We start from the raw sequence: 27,950 nt of genomic DNA, 5'->3' as shown, positions 1-27,950 counted from the left end.
CTGCCTGTCCTCCCTCCTCCCCGCGAGCCCGGGGCAGCTGCGGACCCTCCAGGGAAGTGCCACCCGTCTCGAAATTCTCTCTTTTGGAACAAAATGAAGCCTGTTGCGTCCCTGGTAGGACTGCATCTATCGAACAGGCTCTGCTGCGTAAACGGGGGTCGATGGCATGAAGTCTTAATTGCAGAGTTCCTCGTCCCTCGTTAGCGCTGCTCTTGGGCCAGCATCTCCCTTCAGCCCTTTCCGGGCGCAGTCCCGGGTTCAAGGAGCTGTTTAAAAGGCAGGAACCTTTAAAATGCCATTTAATTACTTTTTTGTCTTAATCTGACACAACTCCCGAAGGGGTGTTATCGCCCCTCGTGAGAGCGAGGTGCGGGCGGATGCCCCTTTTTTTAGGGGCAGCCCTAAATTTGGGGGGGGGGTGGTGCCGAGGCAGCGATGGGAGGGGAAGGGAGCCCTGAATGCCGAACAGCGGCCTCAAACGGGCCAACGGGGCTTTCCGCCATCTTGGTTGCGGCGGGGGGTGGGGGGGTGTCCGCGCCAGTGCAGGCGGGGGCGGGGCGCCCGTGACGCCATCAGGCCGCGCGCGCGGCCCCGCCCCCTCCCCACCCCACACACCCACACCCCCCCCCCCCGCCCGGCCGCCGCCATGGAGTCGAACAGGGACGAGGCGGAGCGGTGCATCGGTATCGCGCTGGCCGCCGCCAAAGCTAACCAGCCCGACAAGGCCCGCCGGTTCCTGGAGAAGGCGCAGCGCTTGTACCCCTCGCCGCGGGTCCGCGGTGAGAGCCGGGGCGGGGGCGGCGGCGGGGGAGGGGGGGATGCCGGGGTTGGCGGGGGGGGGGCGGGGGAAGCCGGGGAAGCGGGGCCTGCGCCGCCGTCGCCGCCGCGCCTGACCTCTCACCCCCACTGCGCCTGCGCCGTGAGCCCTGGGGGGGGGGCGCCGCCGCCGCCGCGCGGGGCATGCCGGGCAGGCGAGTCCGCCACGGGAGGGGGGCGGGGGGCGCGCGGCCGTTCCCAGTGGGCTTTGCGGCGGGATGGCCCCCGCCGCCATGAGGGGCTCTGCCGGGGCCGGGCATCCGCTGTCCGTGTTCCACACACCCGCTCCCGCCCCGGAGCCGGGGCTGACCCGGTGGGTCTCTGTGCCCCTCCCCGGGGCTGCTGTTCACCGGCTGTAACCCGTTACCGGTGGCGTGTGTCTCCCCGGTGCTGCCCCTCACCCACTCAGGGCCCTTTTCTCTAACGTGGGGGGCTGTGAGGAGAGGGTCTCTGTCCAGAGAGGAGGGCGGGAAGAGGTACGCTAGGAGCAGAGCACGGTGGTTCTAGTAGCTCCCTAAATTCTTGCTGTTTTTTTGCCCCTGGCCGGCGGGCAGGCTGTGGGCCTGCGGTCACGGCTGCTCGCAGGAGCATCGCTGGCTGCGGGGAGAGAAGGGGCTTGGCAAGGCCGAGAAGTTCTCGGTGGGGCTGGCCAAAGCCTCCTTTCTTTTCTCTCCTGGCATTTGGGCTGTCCTGGAGCTCCAGTCCTTCCCGCAGAGTTGCGACGGTGCTGGGCCTGGGTGCAGCTGCAGAATCCCCTCCTTGAGCAGCTTTCAACATAGTTTGCCAGTAGGCAGAGACACTTTGTTTGAGCTTACGTGGTGGAGCGGGCTTGTTTTCCCTGGCTGTTCCGCTCGGCGAGTGTTGCTTCTCGTTTCGTACGCCCCCATCAATTGCCACGGCACAGCTACTGTGTTCATTTCAGCATGCGTAGAAAATAAGTTGCTTTCTTTGAAAACCTGCCAGTTTTATGAGTTCTGAGGAACGATCTCGTTTCCTGGAAGCCTTATGGTATCCATAATTGACGTGTCACAAAAGCCACTGGGAAGTGGTTTGTAGAAGCAGCCAAACACAATTCTTTCTCTATGTGTTCTTAAGTTGCAGAAATTTATGCAAAGGTCTGTAGGGGTTTGGGGGGTTTTTTACTTTTTTACTTTGACAGACCTTATCCAAGTTTTGATTCTTCAGCTGCGTTTTGCAGCTTGTCTGTCCCATGGAGAGCCCAAGGCGTCCTGTAATCCTCTTTTTGGTTGCACGAGGCCTCCTCCCGTTCCCTCAAACACAGTGTATCAGCCTGTTGTACACGTGGTGTGATTTTCCTTCCCATTCAGAGTTTACACTTTTGCAAAATTACTGGGCAAGAAAAGTGACTTTTAGGGGAAAAAGCGTGGCATAGCACACAGAAAGGCCCACTCTGACAAGGATTGCTCTTCGTGTGGAGCTCTGCTAGGGCATGCGCCAGAAAAGTAGATCTGGGTGACAGCAAGCACCAGCTCGCAATGTGAAGCAGTCATGTTTTGCCTTAATCCTGTGGCCTGGGACAGGCAGAGTAAAAGGTGGGTTATGTACTGTTAGAGAACTGGAGCATAGGGGAGGAAAGCAGAGGAAAGGGGGGCAGCAAGGCAGGTTAATGTTAAAATACAGTGTGCTAATTTGTGGCCAGACCCCAACCAAGCTGCTGGTACAAGTTTCACGTCTGAGGTGCTGTCCAAGGACCCTTTGCTTGGTGTCCTGCTGGTTGCTTGCCTGTGCGCTTTGGGTCTATAGTTAGGAAATGTTACTAAAGATCCTGCAGTTACATGGTGGTCATTGAGTCTTTACGTAGTTCATGTGCCCCTGGGAAATCTCTTTCTCATGAGTTACATTGGGTTTGGCAACAATCAGCGACATGGATCTTGCACAGTATGGCTTTGGGATGCAGAAGCAATACGACTGGAGCTGTGGAGTGAAATAGAACTGAGCTGTGGCTGTACGTGGACTTCTGTGGTTGGTTTGGGGAACCACACTACCAAAAATCTCTTGGCAAGCTGTAGGGAACTGAGCCCTAAACAGGAAGAGTGGGGTGGGAGGGACTGCCTCGTGAGATGAGGTTTAAAAGTGACTGGCAGTTTGCTTCAGGTTTGGAAGGATCAAAAGCAAAGACTGTAATTTTGTGAACACTCTAGTGGTGTAAATATGAGCAAAGGAAGGATTTATTTTTCCAAAAGCTGAAATCTGTGAAGCCCCCAAGCTCAGAAGCTCATCCAGTGAGTTGCTACTCCTTAGCCTGCTGTCATTTTTATCCTTCGTCCTGTAACAATTGCTTGTATTGGCTGTTGGATTACCGAGCGGTTTTTTCTTGCCCCTACAAGCTGTGCGGGTCAGATAGGATATCTTGGCTCATCTCTTGGCCTGCAAGCGTTGTTTGCACTTGCATAAAGAACGTGATACCCCCATAGTGCAAGGTCTGTAATGTGCAATCTGCAGGAGGAGACGAAACGTCCTTCTCAGTTCTAGGCTATGGATAAAGGACTGCAAGCTCGTCAAGTTACTGATGCCTTTGTAAATAACATCGTCTGGTTTTAATCGTATTACGTGTGCCTATTCTTTTTAATGGGGATGCAATATATAAACTTCAGAAGCTGCAGGCATGAAGAGATCAGTCTGATACTTGGTTTAAAAAAGATAAAAGTAGTTTAAAAAGATGGTGCTATCCAGCTGCCAGGGAAACGCATGATGGAAAGATACTTCTGCACTTGGAGGAATCTCACTTGGTTTCACAGTATTGTCACCTGTGCAGTTAGGCCAGGCCTGAATGTTTGTCCCCTCTTGGCTGAAAAGGATGGAGGTTGGTGTCTGAGCCTTGCAAGGAGGAGACAATAGTCTGCAGCACTTTACCCAATACACATGCGCACCCCACCTAAGAAAAGGAAAATTAAATTTATGCAATTCATATTTGGTAATTGAGGGAGAAGGTGGTTTTCACAGCTGCTTCTACCTGCATCAAATATGTAGGTATGACAGCACAAGAGAACAAAGCACCCTTCTGACTCATGTGTTATGGGTCCTATCGTGCTGCCAGCAATCAGTGCTGCAGTTCTCTGTCCCCGAAAGGGGAGTATCCGTGTGTGACTGGCGTCCCACAGTATTATTTTCTAAGCTTTCTAAAGATGTGGCATTGTCACATAATTTACCTAGCACAGTAGACTTGCAAAGGCAGGAGATAAAGAAGAATAATATGCTTTATAATATGCTAGAGAACAAATGTGGAAATGCTTTGCTGTTAAGGAGAGAAGTGGGAAAAAAAAAAAAAGGAGAGGACAAGGATGTGCTGCTTTGGTGATCCACTGTGGCTCCCAGACTGTCCAGCTGGGTAGGCCTGGGGTTTTGATGGAGGTTGCGTGCATTGGGAGAAGCAGGCAATGTGTTTAGCAGTAGCCCTCACATCTGGGCAAGAAGCAGCAGGAGCTCAAGGGTTCCTTGGATGAAAAGGTGAATGTCTTTCTGATGAAGGGTGGGGGGTCTTAGGGCGGTGGCAAGATGAAGAGAGGTCTCTTTATGGGAGAGTTGGAAGGGCAGATTGAGCTTGGCGGTCTCTTAACTTCTTTTTTTTCTTTTCATCTTTTTCTTATTTCAGTTCTGCTTGAATCACTCAACAAGAACGAGCAATCAGCCAATGGCCAGTCCCAATCCAGGGAGTCCACAAACTCTCAGTTCAAGAAAATGAGCAGAGACTTCCCATCGGCCAACGGAGAGGCTGGTGGGGAGGCCCCCAAGGGCTACACTCAGGACCAGGTGGATGCAGTGAAGAGGTGTGTGCACAGCTCTCCGTGGCTTCAACCCGCAGCTTGTTTGAGTTTATCATGTGATACCGGTCTGTTTTTCACAGTGTTTTAAAGATTCCGGCTTTGAACCCCATTAAGTGTTTTTTAACTGGCTGGCTGCTAAAAGCATACCTGGGAGGATTTGTAGCTACGGCAGCCCTGGGAGGCAGCTGGGTTGGGAAAACGAGGGATGAGATTTTCCCCCAAAGGCATGCACAAGGGCTAGAACTGTAGGCACGCAGGCCTTTTCCTGGCTGAGGTCCAAAGAGACATTTTGGATGCATTCATCTCATGGACTTCACATGTCACAGTCAGTAATGCTGTGAAAAATCCCATGTGCTCCTGAGATCCTGTAGGTGGAAGTCATGGCTCCTAGCTTGCAGTAGGCAGCCCTCCTGCTCTTAAGCTTTGGTCTAGTAGCAAGTGACAGGGCATATCCTTCTTCCTCTCTCCTGATGATATTCTGCTCATGGTCTCTCTTAGAGCCCGATAAAGTAGAAATCCATTGCAGGACACTTGACTCTGTGAGCACGATGCACTTCTAAAGCTCCTGCTGGAAAGTTCCAGGACATGTTTATGCAGTCACCTGTTTCCCAAACCCTGTTTCAAGCTGTTCTTTGTTCCTTTCTACCATTTGCAAATACTGGAAGTTGAAGGACTGAACTGCAGGCACAGTCACTTGGTAAACTTTGTTTAAGGTTATGGGCATGGTCTGAATTGCACAAGAACTGCTCTGGCTAATGGACTTACAGGGATGCTTGTTACGTCATCCATTTCTCCAAAAACCCAGCCTGCCATAGTCTGTCTCATCAAAGTCATGTGAGAAGGCGAAACCATCGCTGGGCTGTGAGTGTACCCAGAATGAACTGGGCTGCACATACAGGCCTGGGCAGCTCCCTCTTTCTTCCTCTAGAATTCAGCTGATGTTATTTTTAGGTCTGTGAATTAACTGAGTCTGAGGAGAGGGGGGAGAAAAAAGCCAATAGCCCCATCTATCCTTCAGATAGATGCCTGCCATTTGTAGTGCCTCCCAAATAGCCTCCAAAACGTGAGCATGACGAATCTGAAACTTATTTGTCAATCACATTCCTTTGCGGGTGATATCCTTGCCTGAGGAGAGGCCCTTCTACCACTACTGGCTTGACTTGTTCTGTGAGACTGTTTGTGTGCTAGTAATGCAGGCACAGCAGGAATGAGTCTGTGACAAAAATTGGGTCACCCTCTGAGGAATTAGTGCTGAGTAAACCAGAGTTCACTGAACAACATCGATCGAAACTGTGATGTGTGAGATGTTGCAGAGTTGGCCTATTCATTGCAAAGTGATTTTCACAGCTGAAACTACCTGTCTGTGTTTTCTCCTCTCTCTACTGGCAGGGTAAAGCAGTGCAAAGATTACTATGAAATTCTGGGAGTAAACAGAGAAGCTTCTGATGAGGACCTGAAAAAGGCCTACCGGAAACTTGCACTGAAGTTTCACCCAGATAAGAACCACGCACCAGGGGCTACAGAGGCATTTAAAGGTAAAGAAGATTTCCAACTTTGTGATTTGCCCGCAATTATCAGGCAGTGGTGCTGAGTTGGGCTAGCAAGGACCCTTAAAAACAACCTTATGAGTCAGGTAGAGTGAAATAAAGCTTTTCCTTGTAAAGTTGTCTCTCTTCTGAGCTGGTTGTGTTATGAACAAAGCATAAACTTAAAATAACAAACACAGGTTGGCACAGGTAGGATTCACCTCTGCTAGTTGGACAAGGAGAAGCCTTCCTTCCCTTTATCCTAGCAGCCCTACCTGTGGGTTGCTCCAGCTTCCTGCCACACTGCTCAGGAGGTAATTCCCTCAGGATGTTAAACAACCCCTTTTTTTGGAGAGGTACAGGAGCATTCACCTAGCAGGGAGAAGCTCCAACTCCTGCAGTCATCCAGCATGGGGCAGGTGCTGTGGTGCACCCCTCTCTACTGACAAATCCAGTAGAGACCTAGTAAGTTGTGCAGCACCAGAGGCAGCCGTTGGGTTCACGAATCCCTCGAGAGAAACATTACTGGGCAGGCGGGAAACTCATCTTCTTCAGAACTGGTATTTAGACTCTTCCACTCATTGAACATTTCAGGCAGCCAGTAGGCCTTCAGGTTTCTAAGCAAGCACTCAGCACCTGACCTTTGCAAAGGGCTGCGGGTGGAATTGGTGGATAGAAACCTCAGGTGAAAATTTCTAGGGTGAAACTGCACCAGCCATACAACTGAGGCTATCCAGGGCTCAAACAGGTCACCAGGAGCTTCAGTTCTGCTGCAAAGAGCCCAATTCTTAGGGCATCTCTACAAATGCAGCAGGGATGTTTCCTGGGTAATAAGATACCTTAAAACCGGAGTAATTTTCCAAGAGAAATGCTATTGCTTGGAACATATAACCCCATTTTCCCTTGCAAGCTGCGGAAGTTTGATTATTATTGTTGAGCTAAACGCAGAACTTCTTGATGCCGGTTGTACAGTGCTGGTTTTGCAGTGTTAAGCCATTTAAATGGTGTGGTTTGATTCTGGCCATCTTGGGAATGAAATGCATGAGACTTCTGCTGGAGCAGGGAGCAAGGCTAGCCTGGTGTGAGTGTATTGATATAGTATTCGGGTAAGCTTCTAGTAGACATGAATTTAGCAGTAAAAGTCTTATGTAAGGTTTGTTCAGGCCTTTTAAGACTTAAATCCATAACTGATAAGTGTGTTGCTGTTAGCAAATAATGAGCTGACCCCCAGCTACTTGGGAGAGCCTGTTTTGGTATGGGGACCAGATTAAAGAGTGAGCCTCTGCAGACATCTATCTACACCGCATGTGCAGTAAGCCACAGTTTGATAGTTTATCCTTCAATCCTTGCTAAGTGGCGAAAGGCAGGTTTCTTCACTTGTAATCTTAAATAATGATGTTTGCCAAAGGCTTTGACAAGAGTTACGTGCCAGAAGTCATGCGTTAAGCAAGGTGCCCTTTATCCTCCACTGCAGAGCTATCTGCTCTCAGGTTATCTCTCCTCCAAGGCTTGCCTCATTGGCTCTCCTCTCCTTCAGTCTGAGCTGAGCTCCTAGTTTGCAGGGCTCGCTGAAGTCCAGCTGTTTGGTTCCAGAAGGTGAAGGGGGAAATATGCACTGCTATGAGGATTTTAGTTAATTTTTTCTTATGTTGATGTATTAGCTGAAGTTTTGGCATTCATCTTCCCAGTGACAGCTGATAAAGCATTAGGTCTTGTCCTGAGACCTTGTCTCAGTCCATAGTTGCAGTTGGCTGCAGTCTGTCTTGTGGCAGATTTGCATCACTGCCTTTGGCTGACGTTGGAAAAAGAGTTGAACCTGGCTAGTTTGAGCTAAAATCCTGATTTAGAATGAGGTGTTTCTTGGGCTTTGTCAGCAGAAGAACAGCGAATAAAACCCTGAACCGCTCCATTTTTGTTGCTTAACTGCACAATTTGAAAGAACAAGCTAATATGCTAAGAGTCGGTCCTTGTCATCCAGCTTCCTTGCCTGGTTGTAGAAATGTTTGCTCTGTGTGCACTAATTATAACCAAGGAGGAAAACAAGAGTATTGACATTACATCCTCCACACTCCAAATCTCTAGTCCAAGCAGAAACCGTACACCTCGATCTAACTACTGGGAAAATGTTGAATCTTGGAGTTAATGTCCTCCAAAGGGCAGGTATCTCCCTTTTCTATCACTTCTGCCCCTGCCTTTTATACACCAGTCAACTACTGCCATGAACGTTTTTCCTTCCTTGTGACACAGGGAGGAGAGAGGATAGGCTCTGCAGTCATGTGGGGAGGCTCTTGGGTCAGTTGGTAGAGAGGGGAAGCGATAAGTTGGAACGTGCAGAGAGACAAGTACAGAAATAGGAGGGTGGCAGGCAGACATTGTGGTAGAAAGCCTCAAACATGCTGAGGTTGGAAGGAGAGTGACCTGGGAAACTGGCAGGGGTTTAGTTCCAGTACATTTCCACCATCACAGGCACTGGTTAATAGTCCTTGTAATTACATGCCTTACTTCTGGCATCTGGGAATTTTGAAATTCATAGCTGACAGACACAACTTCTAGCCAAGTTTCTTGTTCTTGTTGTAAGGAAATTTCTAGTTCCTTACTAGCTGTGATGGGAGGTTTTAAAGTCTCTTCTAGAGATCTAGCCTGTATTTAAGTTCTTTGCAGTTCTGGTTTTAGGCTATGATATTGAATTCCCTCAATGCCACTTTTGAATAAAATTTGTCAGCTAAAATCGTATTTTCCTATACAGTTGCTTACAGCTGAAGGATTTGAGCATTAGTTGTTCAAAAGGAATAACAAGTTTAATTAAGTGAAACGGGTAGCTGCTCTACTACCAATATTTCCTTCTCAATTCATAATTTCATTCATCTGAGAGAGTTTCTCTAGGGACATACACCAAATCCATACCAGTCGTATCATTGAATTAATTAAGGCCTTTTTCATTGAATCTCTTGGTGTGTTTTCCTTCTGTCTGCGTTTGCCAGAGAAGTGTGCCAGGTACTAGTGCTGCACTGCTGAAGTAGCCAAGTTGACAAGACGTGGGTAGTTGAGAACCTCATTTGAGTAATGAGAGAGGCAAGTCCTGGCAATTTGCAGGGCGAAATGTATTATCTGTAGAAGAAAGAAGCTAATTGCTTCCTTATTGTCAATATTTCAGCCATTGGTAATGCATACGCAGTATTGAGCAACCCAGAGAAGAGGAAGCAATATGACCAGTTTGGAGATGAGAAACTCAACCCTGCTCGGCACGGACACAGTCACTCGGACTTCCACCGTGGGTTTGAGGCCGACATCTCACCCGAGGACCTCTTCAACATGTTTTTTGGTGGTGGTTTTCCTTCTAGTAAGCACGTTAAAACTTAATCTCTTGAATGGGACCCGATCCTTTTGACAGAGCAACAGTGCAGTAGTGATTTCTTTGGCCGTGCAAGGATTGCTGAGTTTGATGAGAGAGTGTTCTCCTTCACACATGACCTAAACACCTAGAGTTTTCTAAATTGTTCAGACGGGTACTTGGAGAACTCAGCATCCAGCAGGTAATACCATCAGAGCTGGACTTCTTCCCAACTTCAGGTATTTGTTTGCATGCTGGCAACATTAGCTGTTATTAGGTTGGGTTGAATGTTAGAACAAAAAACGACTTGTTTTAAGGCTAGTTGTAAAAACAATCCTATTTTGAAGAGGCTTTTCTGCCTGGTGTTTTTAGAAGTTAAATCTTCTCATCAGAACAAACTTTGGTAACACCTGAGCCTTGTTCTTGATCTGTATCTGCTCTGCCACGCAGCTGAAGCAGTTTCTTTGAGATCAGTGTCCACTTCCTTCTTTCTACTGTGTCCCATAAAAAAGAGGAAAGTGTTATTTCTAGAGCATAATTTAAACCTCTTGAATTGAAAATTAAATCTGTATCCTGTCTATCCACAGTGCTGGTCATGGTTTGGGTAGCAGGAAAGAACTGAGTGACTGTTCCTTCACTTGGTCAGTTCCGATCAAAAAGACACAGATTTAATATAAGGATAAGGGTATTTTAGAAGACTCCCTTGTATTTACTCTAGTCATATTTGACTGGCAGAGAAGGCAGTGGTTATTTGACCTCTGTGGACCAACTTGGAAAAAACAAATATTTTTGTTTCAATTGAGAAGATTTACTCTGGTAGCTCTTTCCTATCTGGTATGTAAGAATTAACACACTAATGTCAAGTACTTGTGAAGGCATCTTGAAGCCTTTTGCAGCATTCATGTTCTGCTTGTCAGAGAGGTAAAGCTATGCCAGTAAAAACAGCAGATTGCTGTTTTAGCTCAGTCTTTTTTTCCTTTCCTCACTGTCCCAAGAGAATTCAGGACCGCTTTCTCAGCCAGTCTCCTTTTTCAGCTGTAGCTTTGACATTTAAAACAAGACATGGAAGAGCTCTGTTTTTAGGGTGAAAAAAATGCCAAAATTATTTCTTTTTGTAATTGGTTTTAACCTAAAGTAAATTCAATTAGAAGCAAGGAGGCCTGTGCAAGATATTCTCTCTACATAGCTGACCCTGCTTTGAGCGAGAGGTTGGACCTCCTGAGATCACTTCCAACCTGAATTTTCATGTGATCCTACAAAATCCTATAGATGGATCTCTGTGCCCACCACCAGTTCACCTTCAGACATTATGCACTCAGTACAGCTTAGGAATATTTCTTTTTCAGCTGTGGCTTATATAACTCATTTTGTAAATGTTGGCTTCAGGTGATGACTAGAATTTTTTTAATGAATTCTTCTATCCATCTCCTGTGGAGTCCCATATCTGCTTTGCTCTAAAGCTACCGCCATATCTGTCAAGGCAGCATGATGGAGTGGCTTGAGTCAGGGGCTTCTGCCATGTGGCCTGCTGACCAAAACCATGGACATGCACCTTGAGCACTGGGACATATGCAGACATCTCAGGCACAGCCCAACTCTCTCAAATTACCATTTCACTGGGACATCCCAGCTCCAGCCTGGAAGCAGCCCAGCCGGGCAGATGTGCTGTCCTTCTTCCAGCTCTGAACTGGCTGGCATGCTGCCGGCTATGTGAAGTAGACTGAACTGAGAGCAGTGGTAACGGCAGACCAGATCTAGGTGGGAGCGCAGCGTGGATTCCTTTACAATTCTATGTCCTTACATCTTTGCTGAGTATGGCCCGAACCAAAGAAACAGATCAAGCCCATTCTGACAATGTTCAAGGTTAAAATTCCTGAATTTGCTGTTGTCAGCACCCAGTCTACTTTTTCCTACTGTGTTTTTATTGGTGAGGCTGACATGGAACTTGTCCACCTTTTATGGTTCCTTACTGGCCAGCCAGCACCGTCTTACACCATCTTACTGTGACTTTTGTGTAACACTTTTCTTTTGCCTATAGGTAACGTTCACGTATACAGCAATGGCAGGATGCGATATACCTACCATCAGAGGCAGGACAGACGAGAACATCAGGGTGACGTAAGTGGAGAACAGGCGGGGGGAGCTGAGAGTCTAAAGGTTTTTCCAATACGTGAATTGCAAGCTAGTTGGTGTGGCCTTCTTGTGAAACGGGCCTGCTTGTTTCCACCACCCTGAACAGAAAGCTGGAGTCGTGGGAAGTGAGCTGCCTTTGGAATTTACACCAGGTTGGGGTTTAATTTACTGGTGGTTGTTCCAGGGACTCTCATAGCTGTCATCCAGTGGGAAAAACACTGGTGTGTCTTGAAGCAGTGCGGCTTTGAAATAAGATTGCACCAGTAAAATGTCCCTGTCTTTATTACAGAATAAGCATTTCCTTTCTGATTTAATTCTGTAATTTCTAAAGGTAAATCCACTTTTCAGATAATGTGAATATTCACGGCTCCTCCCAACATGAACTCATTCTCCCTTTTATTCCAGTATTGAAGATGGGGTGTTTCTAATCTGTGATGCTTAAAGGAAGACACTTTATGGCACAAGCTATTTTTATGTTTTCCCATCACAGAAAATCTAAGTATATCTCCAGCGCTCCAAGTCCTCTGATCTAGAGAAGTGAGAATGAGGGACTTACTATTTAAGAGACCAGGGTTATGTACTGAAGATTACTATTTTCTGGAGATAGCCATTTATTTTTTTTTAAACCCAAACAAACAAACAAGAACTTCCTGAATATTTTTTCTCAAGCTTAAAGGGGAAAGTGTACTCTGCTGGAACTGGAGAGAGCTCAAGACGTGGGGGGGTTGGGGGGTGGAATTACTTTAATCTGACACTGAAGAAAGGAGAAGACTTTCCATAAAACCAGTTGTGCTCACTAGCACAAGCAGGACAGAAACCACATATGCTCTGGAAAAACAAAATATGAGCATTAGGCTTTTGAAGTTCACTTACAAGGTTCCCCCTGCCAGTCCCCTCTGCCCTTTGTCACGTCTGGAGAAGGGGCAGTGGGTTTGGACCTTCGGAGTCATGCTGCCCTTTCTGGAGGGGAACTGTGCGCTGCTGGGTTCCCCCCAGTTATTTTGGGGTGCTTCCTAAGCCAAATGTCTGCAAAAAGCAGGAGAATCAAGGTTGGGCTAGGGCTGGGAGGGAGGGAGAGCAATGCTATGGGATCCTTGCAAACAAGTGTATGGGTGGCACTCCACTGTGTGTTTCTGTTCCTTCAGGGTGGCCTTGGGTTGTTTGTCCAGCTGATGCCTATCCTCATCCTGATCATTGTGTCTGCTCTCAGCCAGATGATGGTCTCCAGCCCACCCTACAGTTTGAGCCAGAGGCCGTTAGTACCTATTACTCTAAAACTTATCCAGCTGGGGAGGGGGGTGGGTTCTGGAGGGCATGGTGGTGTGAGGGGGCAGGGATCTAGGCTCTCTATTTTTCCTCTCTGTTTTTTTGTTTGTTGGTGGTTTTTTTTTTTTGCTTTATCTCATCACACCATTGCTCTTGCTGCCAGATGTCTCGCACATCATTGAAGGCCTCCTGGTTCTCAAATAGGTCTTGAGATGGAAGGTGTGGGGAAGGTTGGAGGGTGCTCACTTGCCCAAGGGAGGGTGTTCTTTGACAGGGACCTTCTGCAGCCCGTACCCACAGCTGGGTGTGTCTGTCCTAGAAAGGGACAGGCGAAATTACTCTGAGAGACTGCAGCCCAGCACTGTGATCCCATATTCAGAATTAATTGAGATGTAGAGTTAAACTGGGGTGTGAAAAACAAAGAAGGGCTCAGTTTATGCCTAGTACAAAGCAGTAGAGGAAGAAAAGAAGGAGTAAAAGACACTCCCAGAGAAGTCCCCTATTTTTGAACTCTAATCTTGCCATGAAACAGCTATGGCCAGACATTTACTGTGAGAAAGTGAAGCTGTTTCATTCTAGATCCTGTGGAAATGCCCCGATCTGCTCACTTGGCTGACAAATGAAATGAGTCTTCATTCTTACTCACTTTGCAGTGCCAACAAAGAATGGGAAAACAGGCTTGATTTCTGGCTGCTTGCATCATTCTTGACAAAAGCTTAATGTATTTTCAGTGGAAGTTCCTTGTGTGTATTTCAAGAGGGTAGGTGGACTTGGTTACAGCCAGTGGGCCCTGTTTAGTTTCACAGGTGACAATGTTTGCCACTGATGATGTTAAATACTATAAAACCCAGCTTAGCTTTTGGGTCCAAGGTAAAGACTGTGACATTAGTGCTTGGAGCTGAAAGATGGAGCGGTTTTGAAGAGGGCACAGTTAAAGGTTATTCTGAGAGGCTAAAGAGTATTGAGGTGTGATTTCTGCAGTTGATATTAGGACTATAAAATTAAGCATTATACATGTATACCAGTTTGTTTTATACTGGTGAAGAGGCAGTTTATGGGGTGAGAAGACGTTCAGTGGAGGGCAGCTTTTAAGTGGGCAGAGATTTGCTTCCAGCCTTGTGAGCTGTCAGAGGAAAGCCATCCCTGAGCCCCAGGTGTTTCTCTGCTGCTCAGTTCCCTGTTCCCTGTACTGTCCCTGTCTCTGCGTGCTTGGGTAGCGGCAAGCAAACCGATTTCCAAGTTTGGATTTGGACAAGAGCAGCAAATGAGCTGAACCCCGTCCTCCGTTATCCTTTCTGAGTGACCAAGGCACTTCAAATGAAGCTAGCTCGGGAGCAAAAGGCATGCTGTGCCGGCAGGCGGTGCTGCTCACTCGCTTGCTCGCACAGGCAGCCAGGCCCCTTCTGCTGCCCGATGTAAAGGGAAATGCCGTGCTTGGCTGTCGTTTGGCAGAAAGCTGGAGCTTGCTGCACTGAACTCAGTGAGCAGGAGGCGAGAAGCTTTTGAACCTGGTGAGGTTTCAGTGGCACATGGAGATTTTAATGCCACTTCTTGGTAGTGAAGCTGTCTCTGAGAAAGGTAGAGTCCTAAAGAGCCATTTGTCACTCCATTACCTTTGTAAATCTCTTCCAAATACTAGCTTTCTGCTGAAAGTCCTGTCTGGCGGTGGGCCTGACTCTGCCACCCTGCTCTTCAATAACACCTCATCAAATTTGCCTGACTTAATTGCGTGTCTGACTTAGGCGGCAGGTTTCTTGCACCAGGTCCTGCCCTTATTTTCATGCTTTACACTCAGGCACGCTGCTGGAGCTCTGCAAACTCAAATACTCCTCCTTTGAGGGCACGCTTTGTAGCCTCCCTAGTTGATCTTTATACAGAAGAGGAGTATGGACTATGGGAGAGCTTAAGGCTCTGTCTTGACAGGTAAAATAGTGAGCTGAGCTTCTTCCAGACTGCATCTCTGCCAGCAGGCACTGCAGGAGATGCGTTGGCCTTTCTCTCGAAAAATGCCAAGAGAGGTTTTTGGTCATGTTCAGTCTATCCGGTTATCCGCCACTCTTCCCTGAGTGCTGGACCTTGATGAAACGTGCAGGAGTCTTTGAATCACTCCTGTAAACTCTGATAACAGACTGAAGGGTGAGCCGGATGAGTTAATGTTTATACCTGGCTTAAGAATCAGGCTTGCTTTTAATGCAGCAGCCAGCTGGTATTTATTATGGGAAACTTTGGGCATGTCTCCAGATGGAGCTGTTCCTGATGAATCCAGCATTTGGGCACAGGTCCTGTGTTACAGCTTGCAAACACGCCCTAGTGAGTATCTCTAGGTTTGCTGGAGTGTTGGGGAAAATAAGTACAGGGCTCCGTCTGAAATGCAAATCCATGGGGGTAGGGTAAGAAGAGATTTTCTTCTAGAAAGTGCTCTCCGTGCTAGTTGGTGCAGGCTCGAGTGCAGAGCGGGTCTAATTTTGTTCTTGCAGCAACAGTGTTCGTTGCAGCATGTGATGTGGTAGAGGAAGCTGACGCTCTTGGGGTTAGCAGATATCTTAGCAGAGGGTACTGGGTTTGACTGACGGGTAGCCTTGCTGAGCGAGGGGGGGTTGCTGGGGAGCTGTGACAGCTGTTCTGCCTCGCTGGCTGCTCTTACCCTGCACTGCACAAACATCGGCCTCTGAGCTTTGTAACCATCCTTGGGGCTCACCGCCAAAAACAGATGATGGTGTCGTCAGCAAGGAAATTGCAGAGAGATTTAATTAGTGCTGAAAATGCTAATGAACACTTTATTTTAAGTGGGTTTAGGCCTTGGGCAATGTGCCTCAAAGTTACGTCTGTATTCAGAGCTCTGCCCACCTAGCTAGAGGCCTGGCAGGTTTTCTCTCCCTGTGTTGGCGTTTCATTTCCACTAGAAATGCTTCTCCTTTCCAAACCTTCAAGTCTGTGGATGCATAGGAGTGATGTATGTTTTCAGCGGTTTGGTATCATGGCATGTTGTGCTTTATAAAGAGCTGGGAGCTTTTTGCTCTGCCCTTCAAGTGTGTCCTACACTGTTCTGCCTTTTCTCCTTGAACTAGGTCTGTGGGTCACATACACAGGAGAGTGACAGAGCACTTGAAAGTCAGCTACTACGTATCTGAGAACTTTGCAGACGAATACACAGGCACAAACCTGAAAAACGTTGAAAGGAGCGTGGAGGACGACTATATTGCAAACCTTCGAAATAACTGCTGGAAAGAGAAGCAGCAGAGTGAGTAGTGTGGGGTCAGGAGTGGAGGGTCTTGGCTGTTGCATGAGGTCAGCTTCGGAAAGGTCTTTAACTAGGGACTGAGTTATGCTAACGTTATACTTTAACATGGTGTGAGCACATTTCCTCTTTTGTTGGCTTTTTTTGCCATATGTGACTTTGTGACAAATCCAGTATGTGGGTTTTTTTGTTTTGTTTTGTTTTGTTTTTTAATGCTGCTGTAGAACTGGTCAGACAGGAGTTGTGCCCGGGAGCTTACCTGTCGTGTCAGTAGGATATCTCTTGATTTCCAATGGAGGGAGAAGGTTGCAGCCATCTGATTTTCAGGAAGCCCCTGATAGCTCTGTGTAATATTTCAGTTGTTCAAGGACTGTGTCTGAAAGTGTGGCCGCCCACGGTGTCGTCCATCCTGCATCACATACCTGCTCAGAAAGCTGTGGCGGCAGCACTGACATTGCCTTGTGTGCTGCTGAAGGCATGCAGGTTTAGGAGGGACACCTACCCAGCCAGACAGCACGAGAGATGATCTGGCCATCTAGCCAGGCAGCAGAGTGTGGTGAGGGCAGCAAACTGTTTGCCAAATCCCAGGGGTGACCTGACTTTTCTGCCTGCCTGTTCCCAGCACGTGATGATCACAGCTCTTGGAGCAGTGGCCAGGGTAGAATTTGAGCGCCTGGGACGCAGGAGGGGCTGTTAGAGCCCCAAGTGGTGCCAGGTGAGGTCAATGCAGCGAGCTCTGAGCCTCTGCGTTTCTTCTTCCCCATGCTGCTGGGGTAGCCTTTGTGTAGGCTGCTTCATGTGCCTCCTGGGACTAGAGGCAGGTCCCTTCAGGTTCCCAAGGCTTTCCCTGGGATGGATGAGCTGTCAGCAGATGTTACGCCCATCCTGTCCTAAAGGGCACAGGGCATTTCCTCAGCCTCATCCTGTGCTTCATCTCGCCTTGAAGAACTTGAGGTGCCTCCTGTTCCCAGCAGAGCCCGTGGTGGGACGTGGCCTGGCAGGTGGGTCTCCTTCCACATCGCATTCATAATGCTGGGCTTTTCCCTTTGCAGAGGAAGGCTTGTTGTACCGGGCACGCTACTTCGGAGACTCGGATCTGTACCACCGAGCACAGAAGATGGGCACCCCCAGCTGTAGCAGACTGTCAGATGTTCAAGCCTCTCTGCACGGATAGTCACCGCCTGCCCGCTCAGCAGAGGTCTAAGTACGAGCTGGTGGTGCTTCCCCTGGCAGCGGAGCAGGGCACAATAGTGCTTTTCATACTTACTTAAATCTCTGTTTGCGACACAGATCTTCACCACTCTCCTCTGGATGCACCCCCATCACAGGGGGGAAGCACCCCCCTCTGTCAAGCGTACACTCATTAATTGGGAAATTGATTTTGTTTAGTTTGCATGTCGGCACTCTCAGCTCCTCTCTCCAAGCTCACTGTTTTCTCTGGCACTGTCAGTGTTGGGTCTCTAGGAACAGAGCAAACGCTCCAGGCATGTTAGCGACTCGGCAGAAGTCTTGTCAACTGCACATTCGATACAGCAGCCGTGCGTGCCTCAGCTGGTTGGAAGATTTTTACCGGCCGTGGCAGCCAGCCGCCAGGTTTTAATGAAACTTTTTTTGGTTGCTTTATTGTCTGTTTTACTGAAAAAGCTGTTATCCCCTGGCACTGGGAGCAGTATGATGACAGGGAACGGACTCTTACCAAACAGATGTTCCTTGCCCCCCCGTTGCCTTCCCATGACACTCAAGGAGAACAAAGCAAATGGCCAGAGTTCACAGCAGGTTGTAGAAATATCTTACTGCGTTAAACTGGGAATCAAAGTAAAAACAGCTGAGGGGGATTCTGGAAGACTCGGGGGTTGAAGAGCTTGAATTAAGGCGAGCCCAGATAGCACGCATGAGACCGGGTGTGCTGGGTCATGGGAGAACTGCACAAAAATAATGAAAAAAATTGGCATGGAGTTTGGAGTCCTTTTTCTGCTTAATTATCTGGGCTGATTTTGCCTACCAGATACTGCTGGGATGGCTGTAAAACATACAGGTTCCTCCTGCCACAAAATTATTTGAAAACAGGGTTTCTACAGAAAATAAATTGGAGGTGAAGCTTGCACCAAGTGTTAGTTGTACGGACACCATTTAGGCTTGCAAAGACTTCTTGGGAACGTTGGGCTTCTAGCTGCTTGATTGTGGACACAAGTAAGGAGGTTTGGCAGGGGAGGTTTTGTTCGGTTTTTGTTTTTCTTGGCAAAGGGAGCGCGTCTGAAAGTTTGGCCTTTAAAGCAATTCCTCTGGGTCGCATTTGGCCTTTTTTTGGGTGTATCCTGTTTTTGGAACCGTTCTTATCTTGATACGCCCACTCTCTTGTTTTGATAACTGCACCTCTTCTTTCATGATAGACCGGCATTAATTACCTGCTTTTCTTTAATTCCCTCTCTCTACCCGTGGTCTGAAAAGAGAGCTGCTCTTAGGCAGAGGGCCTGCTGCGGACTGAGATAGTGCAATTGAGTAAGCTGCTGCCTGTAATTTGGTGGGGGGGGGGAAGGAAGGGGGAGGTACGGTGACGTGTGATTGTCTGGAGACTGACACCACTACCGCTTTTGTTCCCAGACTCATGAAACGCCTGAAGACTTTTGGTGAAGTGCACTGAGCCGAGGTGACAGACTTGATATTTAAAAGAATCAAACCTTATCTTAAAAATGGAATTGGAGAATTAGCAACGCACAACTGCCCTTTTTCTTCTCTCTGCCTGTCTCCGCTGTTCGACCTACATCTCAGGCAGCGATTAGGACAGGAAATCAAGCTGCCCGTCTTCCTCCTTCCCTTCTGACACCGCTAGTGTGCGACAGTCTCCTTGCTCCTGGGCTCCCACAACCCCAAGAACAGACGCGTAGAGTGTAAAATAACACAAACTAACTGCAGAAGCCGTGAAGCAGAAGGAGATCCTTCGCAACTGCGCTGGTCACTGCCGACGGAGAGAGAAATTGGACGATTTGGTGATAAAAGAAAACTTTGAAAAAAAGAAAATATAATCTATTTAGAATTAATTTATAGCTGTATATATGTTGTACTTTTAAACTATGCAGGGGTTGGATGATTAAATTATTTTGTTTTCTGCCCGGTTTGGTAAACAAGGAAGCGGGAAGTCTTTTCCCAGGGTGTCTTGCTCTGCAGTGCTTTCCTGCCTGACACACTAAAAGAAGAATCACTTTGCTGTTACTGTATTTTGCTTTCTGGAGGACAGCGGCATTCTGCGGCTTGGGATGTCGATACCTGCCTTTCGGGTTTTAATAAAAGAAATTCCAAATCTGTAGGGGGTAACAAAGAAATTGGGGAAACTGTCCAGATTTGTGGTGTGGTTCTGCAGCGTGGGCAGAAGCTGCAGCGGGTCAGCTGAGCCCCCGCGTCGTACTCAGTGATGGGAAGGATTGTCCTGGATGGTTTTTGCTCATCAGTCGTTGGGTTTATTTGTGCACGTAACTTCTTTTTTTGCAGAGTCTGCTTTAATTTTGCCTCGTCATCAGCGTGCAGCGTTCATTCTGTAAAGAGGGCTTTCCACAAGCCGTCTCCCTTTGTTGGTGTTTTTTTTTGTGTGTGTGTCCTACACTTGGGGTTCCTCACCCACCAGGACTCCCGTTTGCAACATGGCTGTGGCGTTGACACCCTATCTCTAACGTTTCCTAGAGGAGACCCATAAAATACTGCTAATTCATAAGAAATGGAGCTTTCTATTGCTTCTGTTGAAAGAAGTTTTGCTGGGGGAGATCACAGGGTGCGCCTGAGCTCTACTCGGACCCTGCCTGAGCTCTGCAGCATGTCTCTCACTCGATCACCGACAGGCAGGACTGGCGGGAGGGTGCTCGAGGTTAGGAGCCATCTCTTCAAAGCAAAGCCGGCATGAGCGGAGCTCTCTTCCATCGAATAAACTGGATTTTTTTTTTTTTTTTTTTTTTTTGGTACTTTGCAGTTCATTTTTGTCTAAAGACATTTCCAGTGAGAACAGTCCCCCAACATGCTCGGGGGAATGAATCAAAAGCACGGTGGCTTCCGGGTGAGGTGGCAGGGGCTGGAAGAGGCGAGAGGTAAGGTGGTTTTATTTCTTTGTCATTAGGAATCCACGTGCTCTGTCTTCAGCTATTTATTTATTTTGCAAAATATCAGCCCTCCCGTTAACTGCAAGCCTTACTATCCCACAGCCACCATGACCTGGACCTGATTTTAAGGGTTTTTTTTCTTTTTGTTTCTTTAAATTCCTCCACCTTTGGAAGGAATTGGGTGGAAGTACAGCATTTGGAAATAGCTCTTAGTAGCGGCACAGGCTAGCTGGCATGAAGAGATCATGGGGAGGGGGTTAAACGAAAACCACGTACACAGAAGGTGCTGAATGTCTTGCACAACAGCATTCCTTGCCCAGAGCCTGCCCACCAAAACCTTTTGATTATTTTTCTTCAAGTAGATACCCATGGATAATAACGAGCGAGAAGGCATAGATCCTAACGGATGCTCACAGAGGCTGTATCTCTCGGTTTAGAATTAAATATACAATTGTACATCTATAAATAAATGTTTATAACGTGAAAGGCTGCAGCTGTGTGTGTCCTGTGGATCCTTGCCCCAGCCAGCTCCGGTTTTACAGCTCATTCTTCACGCCGCCTTCCTCACATCCGCACCGGCGCTCGGTAAATGAAATTCGGCATCTTTGCTGTCACGGCAAGCCCCAGCGGCTGAGAGCTCCAGCCCTGCAGGAGCCTCCCCGGCGTGGGAGAGGGAAGGATGGGGAGAAGATCGAGAGGGGGAGGTGCCCCCTGAGTTAGCCGTGGGTCCTGGCAAGGTGACAGTGACCGCTCAGCAGGACATCTTTGCTTCCAACTGGTTCTCGGGCCGGGGGGACCTCACTTTCCTCCCCTCCCATCGAAGCACCACTGTTAGCTGGGTCCCTCAGCATCTTCCGGCTGAGCTCTTTTGGGAGATGCTTTATTCTCATCCCAGAACACCACCATCCCAGCGGCATCATCCTGGCGTTTTAAGGTGCCCTGTGGATGGGTCCCCATCCAGGGAGGGCAGCAGGCAGGAAGGCTCGGGCTGCCTTTGTCCTGGGCGGAAAGGCTAGCTCGGACACGCTTCCCGACGGTGGCGGCTTGGAAACTGCCAGCTGCTGCCCCAAAACAGCAACACCTGCCCCCGGGGTCAGATTTAGGGTCCATGGTCCCAAATGGGACTCTCTTTCCCAAATCTCCCCTCCCCAGGGCAGCAAAAGGCTTTTCCTGCAGTACCCAAAGCAGGCTTGACCCTGCCAGCACTCCCCTCCTCCTTCCAAGCCCCACGCACCAGAGGGCTGGAAGTTTGGGGTTGTTTGGGGGTTTTTTCCCCTTTTCCCTTTTTTTTCCCTTTCTCAGAGGTCACGTCACTTCCATTTCCCCTCTGTGCCGCGTTCCTGGCAGCAGCGGTGAGTCAGCCCCGCCAGCCTCTCGCAATGCCCGCACCAGCACATCGGCCAGGAGAGTCCGGCACAGACCAACGCAACCACCCGGCAAAACCCCCTGGTATCACCAACACAGACCCTGCGTCATGTTTTTTAAAATCTGCGATCAGGTACTTCCACGCCCCAGTTTTTGGGGTGGTTTTACTGGTCATTCCCAGCTCATAGCAATGGGAGATGCTCTGTGTTTCGGTGTGCTGGTCCCTGCCCGCTCATCAAAGGTGCGGGCGATTTGGGCTCCCCATTAGCTCCTTCCCCACGCAGTGGCTTATTAACCCAAGCTTTTAATTGGGGCAGCAGCCAGAGGAAGGGAGGCAGCAGGGGAAGGTAGGTGCCCCACAAGCATCCTCCTCCAGCAGGTAGAGAGCGAAAGGGACCCCGCTTCTTGCCACCATCCTTTTTCACGGCAAAACATGAGGGTTTAGCATTACCCTGGGATTTAAATCCTCATTTGCCTTATTGCTGCTGATGCCCCCCAAAATCTCCCTTTCCCCACCACCGTGACCGCACCTGGGACCCCCAGGCTGATGCTGGTGGTGCCACAAATAGCCCCATCACTGCCTCCCAGGTCCCAAAATATCTCTCTGCCTGCCCCCCATCCCGAGAGAGGCTAAATACAGCCTCGCTGGAAGCTCCTGGAACCTTCCAGGGAGCTGGCAAACCCCGGGGACCTTGACATCCCCCCCAAATTTGTCATGGAAAGGCCATTTTACTATAAATAGAAGCAAAGCTTCACCTGCCGTGGCTCGTGGCTGTGACTATGGGGCATTTCAGGAGCACGTGGATCCGCGCAGAGGGTTTTGCCAGGTACCTCCCCAGCAAAGAGGCTGTCCTGTCGCTCTGCATTTGCTTTTGTGAGTTTCGATGGGGATTTGTTCATTTTCTCGGCATTTTCTGCAAAGCCTTGATTGCTGCTTGTAATAATAATGTAAAAAAAATGCGATGCGGAGTCCCTCACTCACCCTCAGAAAGGCTGGCAGGGGATGAGCCGGGGCCATGCTGCTGCTGGCAGCACGGCAAGACACGGGGCCATCCCCTCTGCGCGCTTAGGAGCTCGGTATATAAAAATACATACATTTATGGAGCTATAGATATAGCTTCAAGACACAATATACCTCAGCAAGGGTTGACAGCACAGACCGAGCTGCCGGTGTCGCTGCCATCACCACGCCACAAATCTCTCACTGTGGCTGGGGAGCAACATGCCGTTTCCGCCCTGTGCCGGCGGTGCCAAAACCTGCTCTTCTTGCAATTTCGCCAAAAAACTTTGGGTTTGAAGTTTCCTTTCCAACCCTCTCAGTGGCTCCTGCGCTGGTTTGACAGTGGTTTTGCTGCTGGACAACACCGCAGGGCACCATGCTGCCGGGCCCTGGCATGGGGATGCCCGTCATGTGAGGCAGGGATGCTCTGGCACATGACGCTTTGAGAAACACCTCAGTCCCCAAGATTTCAGGGGAACCCCTCCCACTTTACACAGTGTGGGTTTGTAAGGGCACTGTTCCAGCTGTACCTGCCCAGCGCTGCTTGTTGCTGATTGCTCCTAGGTGGTACTTACATGGGTGAGCAACCTCAGCTCCCAACACTCTGGTCATGGGTTGTCATTTTCAGAAACAACTTTTTTGGTGAAAATTTTCATCGAAAAGTTACTGTTTGTCCATGGGGGGAGACGGACAACACACACCAAACAACTACCAAACCAACAACAGAAGCCTGAGCCAGAACAAACTCACATTTGAATGGAAATTTTTTTTTTTCCAGGCTGATTTTATCCCCCACACCTTCTAAGAGCTCTTCCTTTGCCAAGCAGCTTAATTACCCTTTAGTGAAAGCCTTTTCTCTGAGTGCCTCTAATTGCAGGCTTGGGTAATTGGTCTCATTTTTGCAGAGTGTGTTTGGAGCTGGGGAGCACTCCCCCTGGCAGGTATGACCCTCCCTGTCCCCCTCCCTCTCAATTTTAGCCAGTTCTCCTGCTTTTCTGCCTAAACTCCCCTCCGTAGCTCCCAGGGGAGGAGCAGCAGCCCCTTGCTGGGGTGCCAGGGTGCTCCCCCCCAGGCACAGGCAGGCACCTGGCTGGCTCAGGGGCCTGACTCAGCTCCCCCTGAGTCACAGCCCCATGGCCTGCAATTAAGACCAGCCACAGTGGGATTCCCCCCGCCATTCCCAAAACCTTCAGCTCCCACCACAGGGGCTGCCCTGCCAGGGAAAGGCTTCCTGGGGATGCCAGTGGGGATTTCAAACCATCAGGGAGTGGTTGCATCATCCCTCTCCAGACCAGAGTGACAACAGGGAGACAGCAGGTTATCAATTAAGACAAGTTTTATTAGAAAAGTAAAAAAAACCCACCCCAACACAATTGCATAGGAAGTTCTTGCACTTGAACATCAAGTGTACGAGTGTAAACTGTAACCAATGAAGCACCCACAGCATGTCACAGCGAGGGGTCCTGCCCTCCGTCCCTGCGTCACCTCACACGCCCCGCTCGTGATCAAAGACACAACACGATTCTGGACCCCATCTCCTGCCTTACTGGGAGCCTGCACAGAGCTGCCTGAGTGCCAGCAGTGGGGTTTTATCTTTGATCCAGACCTACAGCCCAGCCATCCCTCACTCCCACACACACGCCCTCCCCCAGAAACCCCATTGATTACAATCCTTGTTACAAAAAAGCCATGATTAATCAGCCAACAGGAGGAGACCGTCTGCCCCCCCAGCAGCCCTGCTGCTGCATCCGGGAGCGCAGTCACCGCAATCATCCCACAATCATCGACAGTGTGAAGCAACCTCCGCCTGGGTCCCAGTCTGCTCCGCGTCAGGGATGCCCCGGCACAGGCAGGCACCCCGCAGGGACCTCCGCCTGCCCAAACTACTTCCACCTACAGCCCTACTCCAGCCTAACCTAAACTACAGCGGCTGCCGGGAGCCGCCACGCTCTAACCGGCTCTTCCAAAGCACTTGGGTAAGTCGCTTCTCCAGCACGGCCCATCAGCACTCCTCTATGAGCAGCTGCTCGGAGCTGTACAGCTTCTTCTTGATGACCCTGAAGCCTGTGCTCAGCTTCAGCGGCGTGAAAGCCGGCCCCGAGGTGAAGAGTCCCTGGATCTTGGGCCAGAGACGCGAGTCCAGCCGGAGCACCAGGGTGAGCTGGAAGGTGGGTACCACGGCTGGGTCCACGGCGATGTGCCCCACGTCGTGGCAGGCCTTGCCGTGCTCCACGCAGAGGTCGAGGAGGGCCCCGCGCAGCCCGCAGGGCTCGCTGCAGGCCAGGCGCAGCAGCTCCGTCCTCACCTGCGCCAGGAGCTGGGCCGGCATGAGGAGCCGGGAGCAGCGCTTGGCACCCAGCGGGGCTCTGCCCAGCGTGGCCTGGACCAGGTCCATCAGGTTGGCGCACAGCAGCTCGTCCTCGGGGTCGTGCAGCAGGTCCAGGTCCGGCAGGGAGGCCCCCTCGGCGTACTCGGCATCTGCGGAGGGGACAGCAGCCAGGTCAGCCCGGGGTCTCACAGTTGTGGGGGCACACCGAGCCCAGGGGTTTTGGGGGTGGTTCATCTGGGGCACAGGGGCTTGGCACAGCCCCCCTCCCGCCCTCGGGGACCCTCAGCCACCTCCCAGCCCCTCAGGGACAGCCCCGTCCCTCAGAGGCACACCAGGCCCCTCAGGGATGTCCCCCAGGAGGTCTCCCGCCCCCTCCTCGGGGACCCCCGCTCACCTCCCTCCGAGCCGGAGGCGCTGCCCACCGACTCGCAGTCGGAGGTCTCCAGCCGGCCCCGCTCTCCGCCCGCCAGCCGCTCCCACAGCCCCGGCATTCCGCCGCCTCCGCCGCCCGCTCTGCCCCGCCGGCCGCCGGCCCGCCGCCTTATACAGGGCCTCTACGGGAGTCCCCGCCCCCTCCAGCTGACGCCCGCCAATGGGAGCGCGGGGCACGTCCGCGGCGTCTCTCCTGCCCGGTGACAGCGGGAGGCCCCGCCCTCCCCCCCTCCCCCTCAGCGCTCGGCTCCGCTCGGCTGCGCTCGGCTCCGCTCGGCTCGGCCCCGATCCGGCCCGGCCCCGGGCCCTGCAAACGGCGCCGGGGGTTGCATCAGGAGGGGCCGGGGCGGGCCGGGGCGATCCGCCTGCCGCTCTGGGCAGCGCCCGCCGGGCTTTCCCGGCCTCCTGCCACCCCCTCAGGGCCCGGGCCTGGGCCCTGGGCACCCCCTGAGGTCCCGGCTTGGGCCTGGGCCTCACCCCGGCCCTTACCTCAGCGCCCGGGCCTCAGCGCAGGCAGCCCCGCGGGGCCAGAGCCCACCCCGGGCCTCGCCTCAGTCCCCGGGTTGTGAAGCGGGCCCCGGCTGGCACGAACCAGACGGCAGGTGACGAGGCCGTGAGGGTTTTCCTACCCGGCCTCGCTTTTTGAGGCCGATGGCCCTTCGTCTCCCAGGCGGTGTTTGCCCGCTGAGCACCGGCGGGGCCTGATCCTGCTTGCGAGCGGCAGGGGCGGCCCGGGCACGCGACATGGCGGACTCCGGTTTGCTCCTGCCTGAAGCGAGAGCCCGGGGTGCTGACAGTGTCCATTAGCTGGAGTTGTCCAGGTGTCTTAAGAAAATAAGGGCTGTTGGAGTGAAACAGCGTTAAAAATCGGAGGGTGCTGAGGGGCGGGCGAGAGGAGGGCATGGACGGGGCTGGGGATTTTGTTCGGTGCCAGGCGTCTGCCTCCCCCAGCGGTCTCCTAAAACGGGGGCCAGACGCTGTCCTCTGAGCCCTCTGCTCTGGAAGCGTGTGTCCTCCCCACGGGTCCGTGCGTGCCTGCCCCTGCGTACGTGACCTTTCCGAAGCCAGACCCTGAGGAGCGCGGGGAGCCAAATGAAGGCTCATTAATTGGCGATAAAGGGCTTTGTTTGTCCTCCCTCGCTGCCTGTGGCTTTATCGGAGGAGCTGAGCAGGCTCTGAAGTCACTCCGGGACTTATCTTGGGTACTGTCCTTCCTGAGCAGAGATTGATAACAACGCGGCGGTAAACGCTGCAGAGAGCGAACGCTGGCCGGGAGCAAGGGGGACAGCGCCTGCCGCCTGTGACCTCTGCCGTGGGGAGGACGGGGACAAATCCTTCCACCCAAGAGCTGCAGGGTGGTGGGTGTGAAGGGTCCAGGCACCACACCAGCAGCTGTAGCAGTGGGGAAATTGCTTTTTTGGGGGTCAAAGGAGAAGTGGGGCTTGAATCTGTCACCATTTTGGGAGCAGAGGTCCAAGCCGGAGGAGCGGGTAGCATCCCAGGGAGTGGTGGGGTGGAGGGGATGTGCGGGGAGCTGGGAACAAGCCCTGGCTCATGCCCACAGCACACAAGGGTACTGCTCTGCTTTTTGGGACAAAAAAATGAACAAACCCCAACCCCAGCTGTTAAAAATATACACCGATATTTGTGCACTCGCCATGCAATACAGTGAAATATACACACGTGCACTCAGAAATGGTTGGATTGTGCTTGGGATCCTGTTTTTAACAAAATCCAGCTCGTGGGTTTTTTCTCCCCACAATCACCAAGTCATTGGTATGAATGTTCGCTGGGCGAGGCTGAAAATAGATGAGGAACTGCTGGCTTTGGGGTCAAACCAGGGGGAAAACGGCAAATAAACGAAAAAGAGGTAAAGGACTACAGGGAAGGCGCCTTGCTAAAAATAATCTTGAATTCTGAAGCCGAGCATAAATATTTTTCTTTCTTTGCCATAACATTGCCTGGTAGGCAGGGGAGCAGGCAGCCTCTGGTGTGACAGCAAGTTTTAAAGTGAAAGGTGACTTCTGATCTCTGAAATAAAATAATCCTAACATGATGCTGCGCACTCACGCTTCTGCTGGGAGGGGAGGTGTTGCGGGGCTTGCAGCTCATTTTCCTTCCCAAAAGAGACTGCGACCCGGGCTGCTCTTCTGCAGCGGAGCCTCTAGAAATGGTTTGGGGCTAGAAAGCAAACTTTTAACTACACTATTAGTAATCCTTGCGCTTCCCCCTCCTGGGTACTGCTGCTGGCGTAAACCTAGCGTGATTTTTGTGGGTGAGCGGCGTGTCTTTCCCCCCAACCTGCCGTCCTTTCTGGGGAGAGCAGAGGGGGCTTCGGGATGATGGATGAAACTTTCTGGACAGCCTGTTCCTGGCCGGCTGTGCCTTGTGGGACACCCCCCCCCTCCGGCCCCTCGCCCCATGATGAAATTTGTTTGCTCGATCACTCTGATTTCCAGCCTGACCGGCTTTGCAAAGGGTTAAGCGGGAGCTGGCGGGGGCGGCTGGCTTTGGGGAGGGTCCTGGCTGGGCCCCTGCCCGGGATGTGCTGAGCTCAGCGGTTTTGCAGGACTGCAGGGGGAGGGGGCTGGGGAGAAGGAGGAGGAGGAGGAGGAGGAGGAGGAGGAGGAAGGGAGGAGATGTA

The 27,950-nt window shown here is 50.9% G+C and overlaps 2 protein-coding genes across 4 annotated transcripts; one reads left to right on the top strand and one right to left on the bottom strand.

Moving 5' to 3' along the window:
- The first annotated feature begins 626 nt into the window (after window positions 1-626).
- DNAJB12 (DnaJ heat shock protein family (Hsp40) member B12) lies at window positions 627-20,666 on the top strand. 3 transcript variants are annotated; one of them, XR_011326787.1, is made up of 10 exons: window positions 627-779; window positions 4,430-4,604; window positions 5,991-6,136; window positions 9,282-9,467; window positions 11,497-11,576; window positions 12,737-12,846; window positions 15,926-16,098; window positions 17,148-17,299; window positions 18,544-18,594; window positions 18,697-20,666. XR_011326787.1 is itself a non-coding variant. In XM_069795856.1 (9 exons), exons 1-8 carry the CDS (start codon window positions 647-649, stop codon window positions 17,267-17,269), a joined length of 1,125 nt encoding a protein of 374 aa, XP_069651957.1. In that variant the 5' UTR covers window positions 627-646; the 3' UTR covers window positions 17,270-17,293; window positions 18,697-20,666. The 3 variants fall into 3 exon arrangements, 2 of the variants coding, with proteins under 2 accessions (XP_069651957.1, XP_069651956.1); XM_069795856.1 differs by lacking the exon at window positions 18,544-18,594 and having other exon boundaries at window positions 17,148-17,293; XM_069795855.1 differs by lacking the exon at window positions 18,544-18,594.
- A 3,197-nt stretch (window positions 20,667-23,863) lies between these two features.
- DDIT4 (DNA damage inducible transcript 4) lies at window positions 23,864-25,424 on the bottom strand. The gene is made up of 2 exons (XM_069795854.1): window positions 25,269-25,424; window positions 23,864-25,023 (listed from the first exon to the last, which is right to left on the bottom strand). Exons 1-2 carry the CDS (start codon window positions 25,363-25,365, stop codon window positions 24,548-24,550), a joined length of 573 nt encoding a protein of 190 aa, XP_069651955.1. The 5' UTR covers window positions 25,366-25,424; the 3' UTR covers window positions 23,864-24,547.
- Between the last annotated feature and the right edge of the window lie 2,526 nt (window positions 25,425-27,950).

This window comes from Haliaeetus albicilla, chromosome 11 (genome assembly GCF_947461875.1).
Source record: "Haliaeetus albicilla chromosome 11, bHalAlb1.1, whole genome shotgun sequence".
Classification (NCBI taxonomy): domain Eukaryota; kingdom Metazoa; phylum Chordata; class Aves; order Accipitriformes; family Accipitridae; genus Haliaeetus; species Haliaeetus albicilla.
The sequence above is the reverse complement of the archived record's forward strand: the minus strand, read 5'-3'. Positions and strand labels throughout refer to the sequence as shown.

Bases quoted from the DNA above. Each gene is read 5' to 3' on its own strand.
- DDIT4 (XM_069795854.1), bottom strand. From the start codon at position 25,365: ATGCCGGGGCTGTGGGAGCGGCTGGCGGGCGGAGAGCGGGGCCGGCTG. The intron at 25,024-25,268 runs GTGAGCGGGGGT...TCCCCTCCGCAG, and splicing joins CGCCTCCGGCTCGGAGGGAG to ATGCCGAGTACGCCGAGGGG.
- DNAJB12 (XM_069795856.1), top strand. From the start codon at position 647: ATGGAGTCGAACAGGGACGAGGCGGAGCGGTGCATCGGTATCGCGCTG. The intron at 6,137-9,281 runs GTAAAGAAGATT...TCAATATTTCAG, and splicing joins GGCTACAGAGGCATTTAAAG to CCATTGGTAATGCATACGCA. The intron at 9,468-11,496 runs GTAAGCACGTTA...TTTTGCCTATAG, and splicing joins TGGTGGTGGTTTTCCTTCTA to GTAACGTTCACGTATACAGC.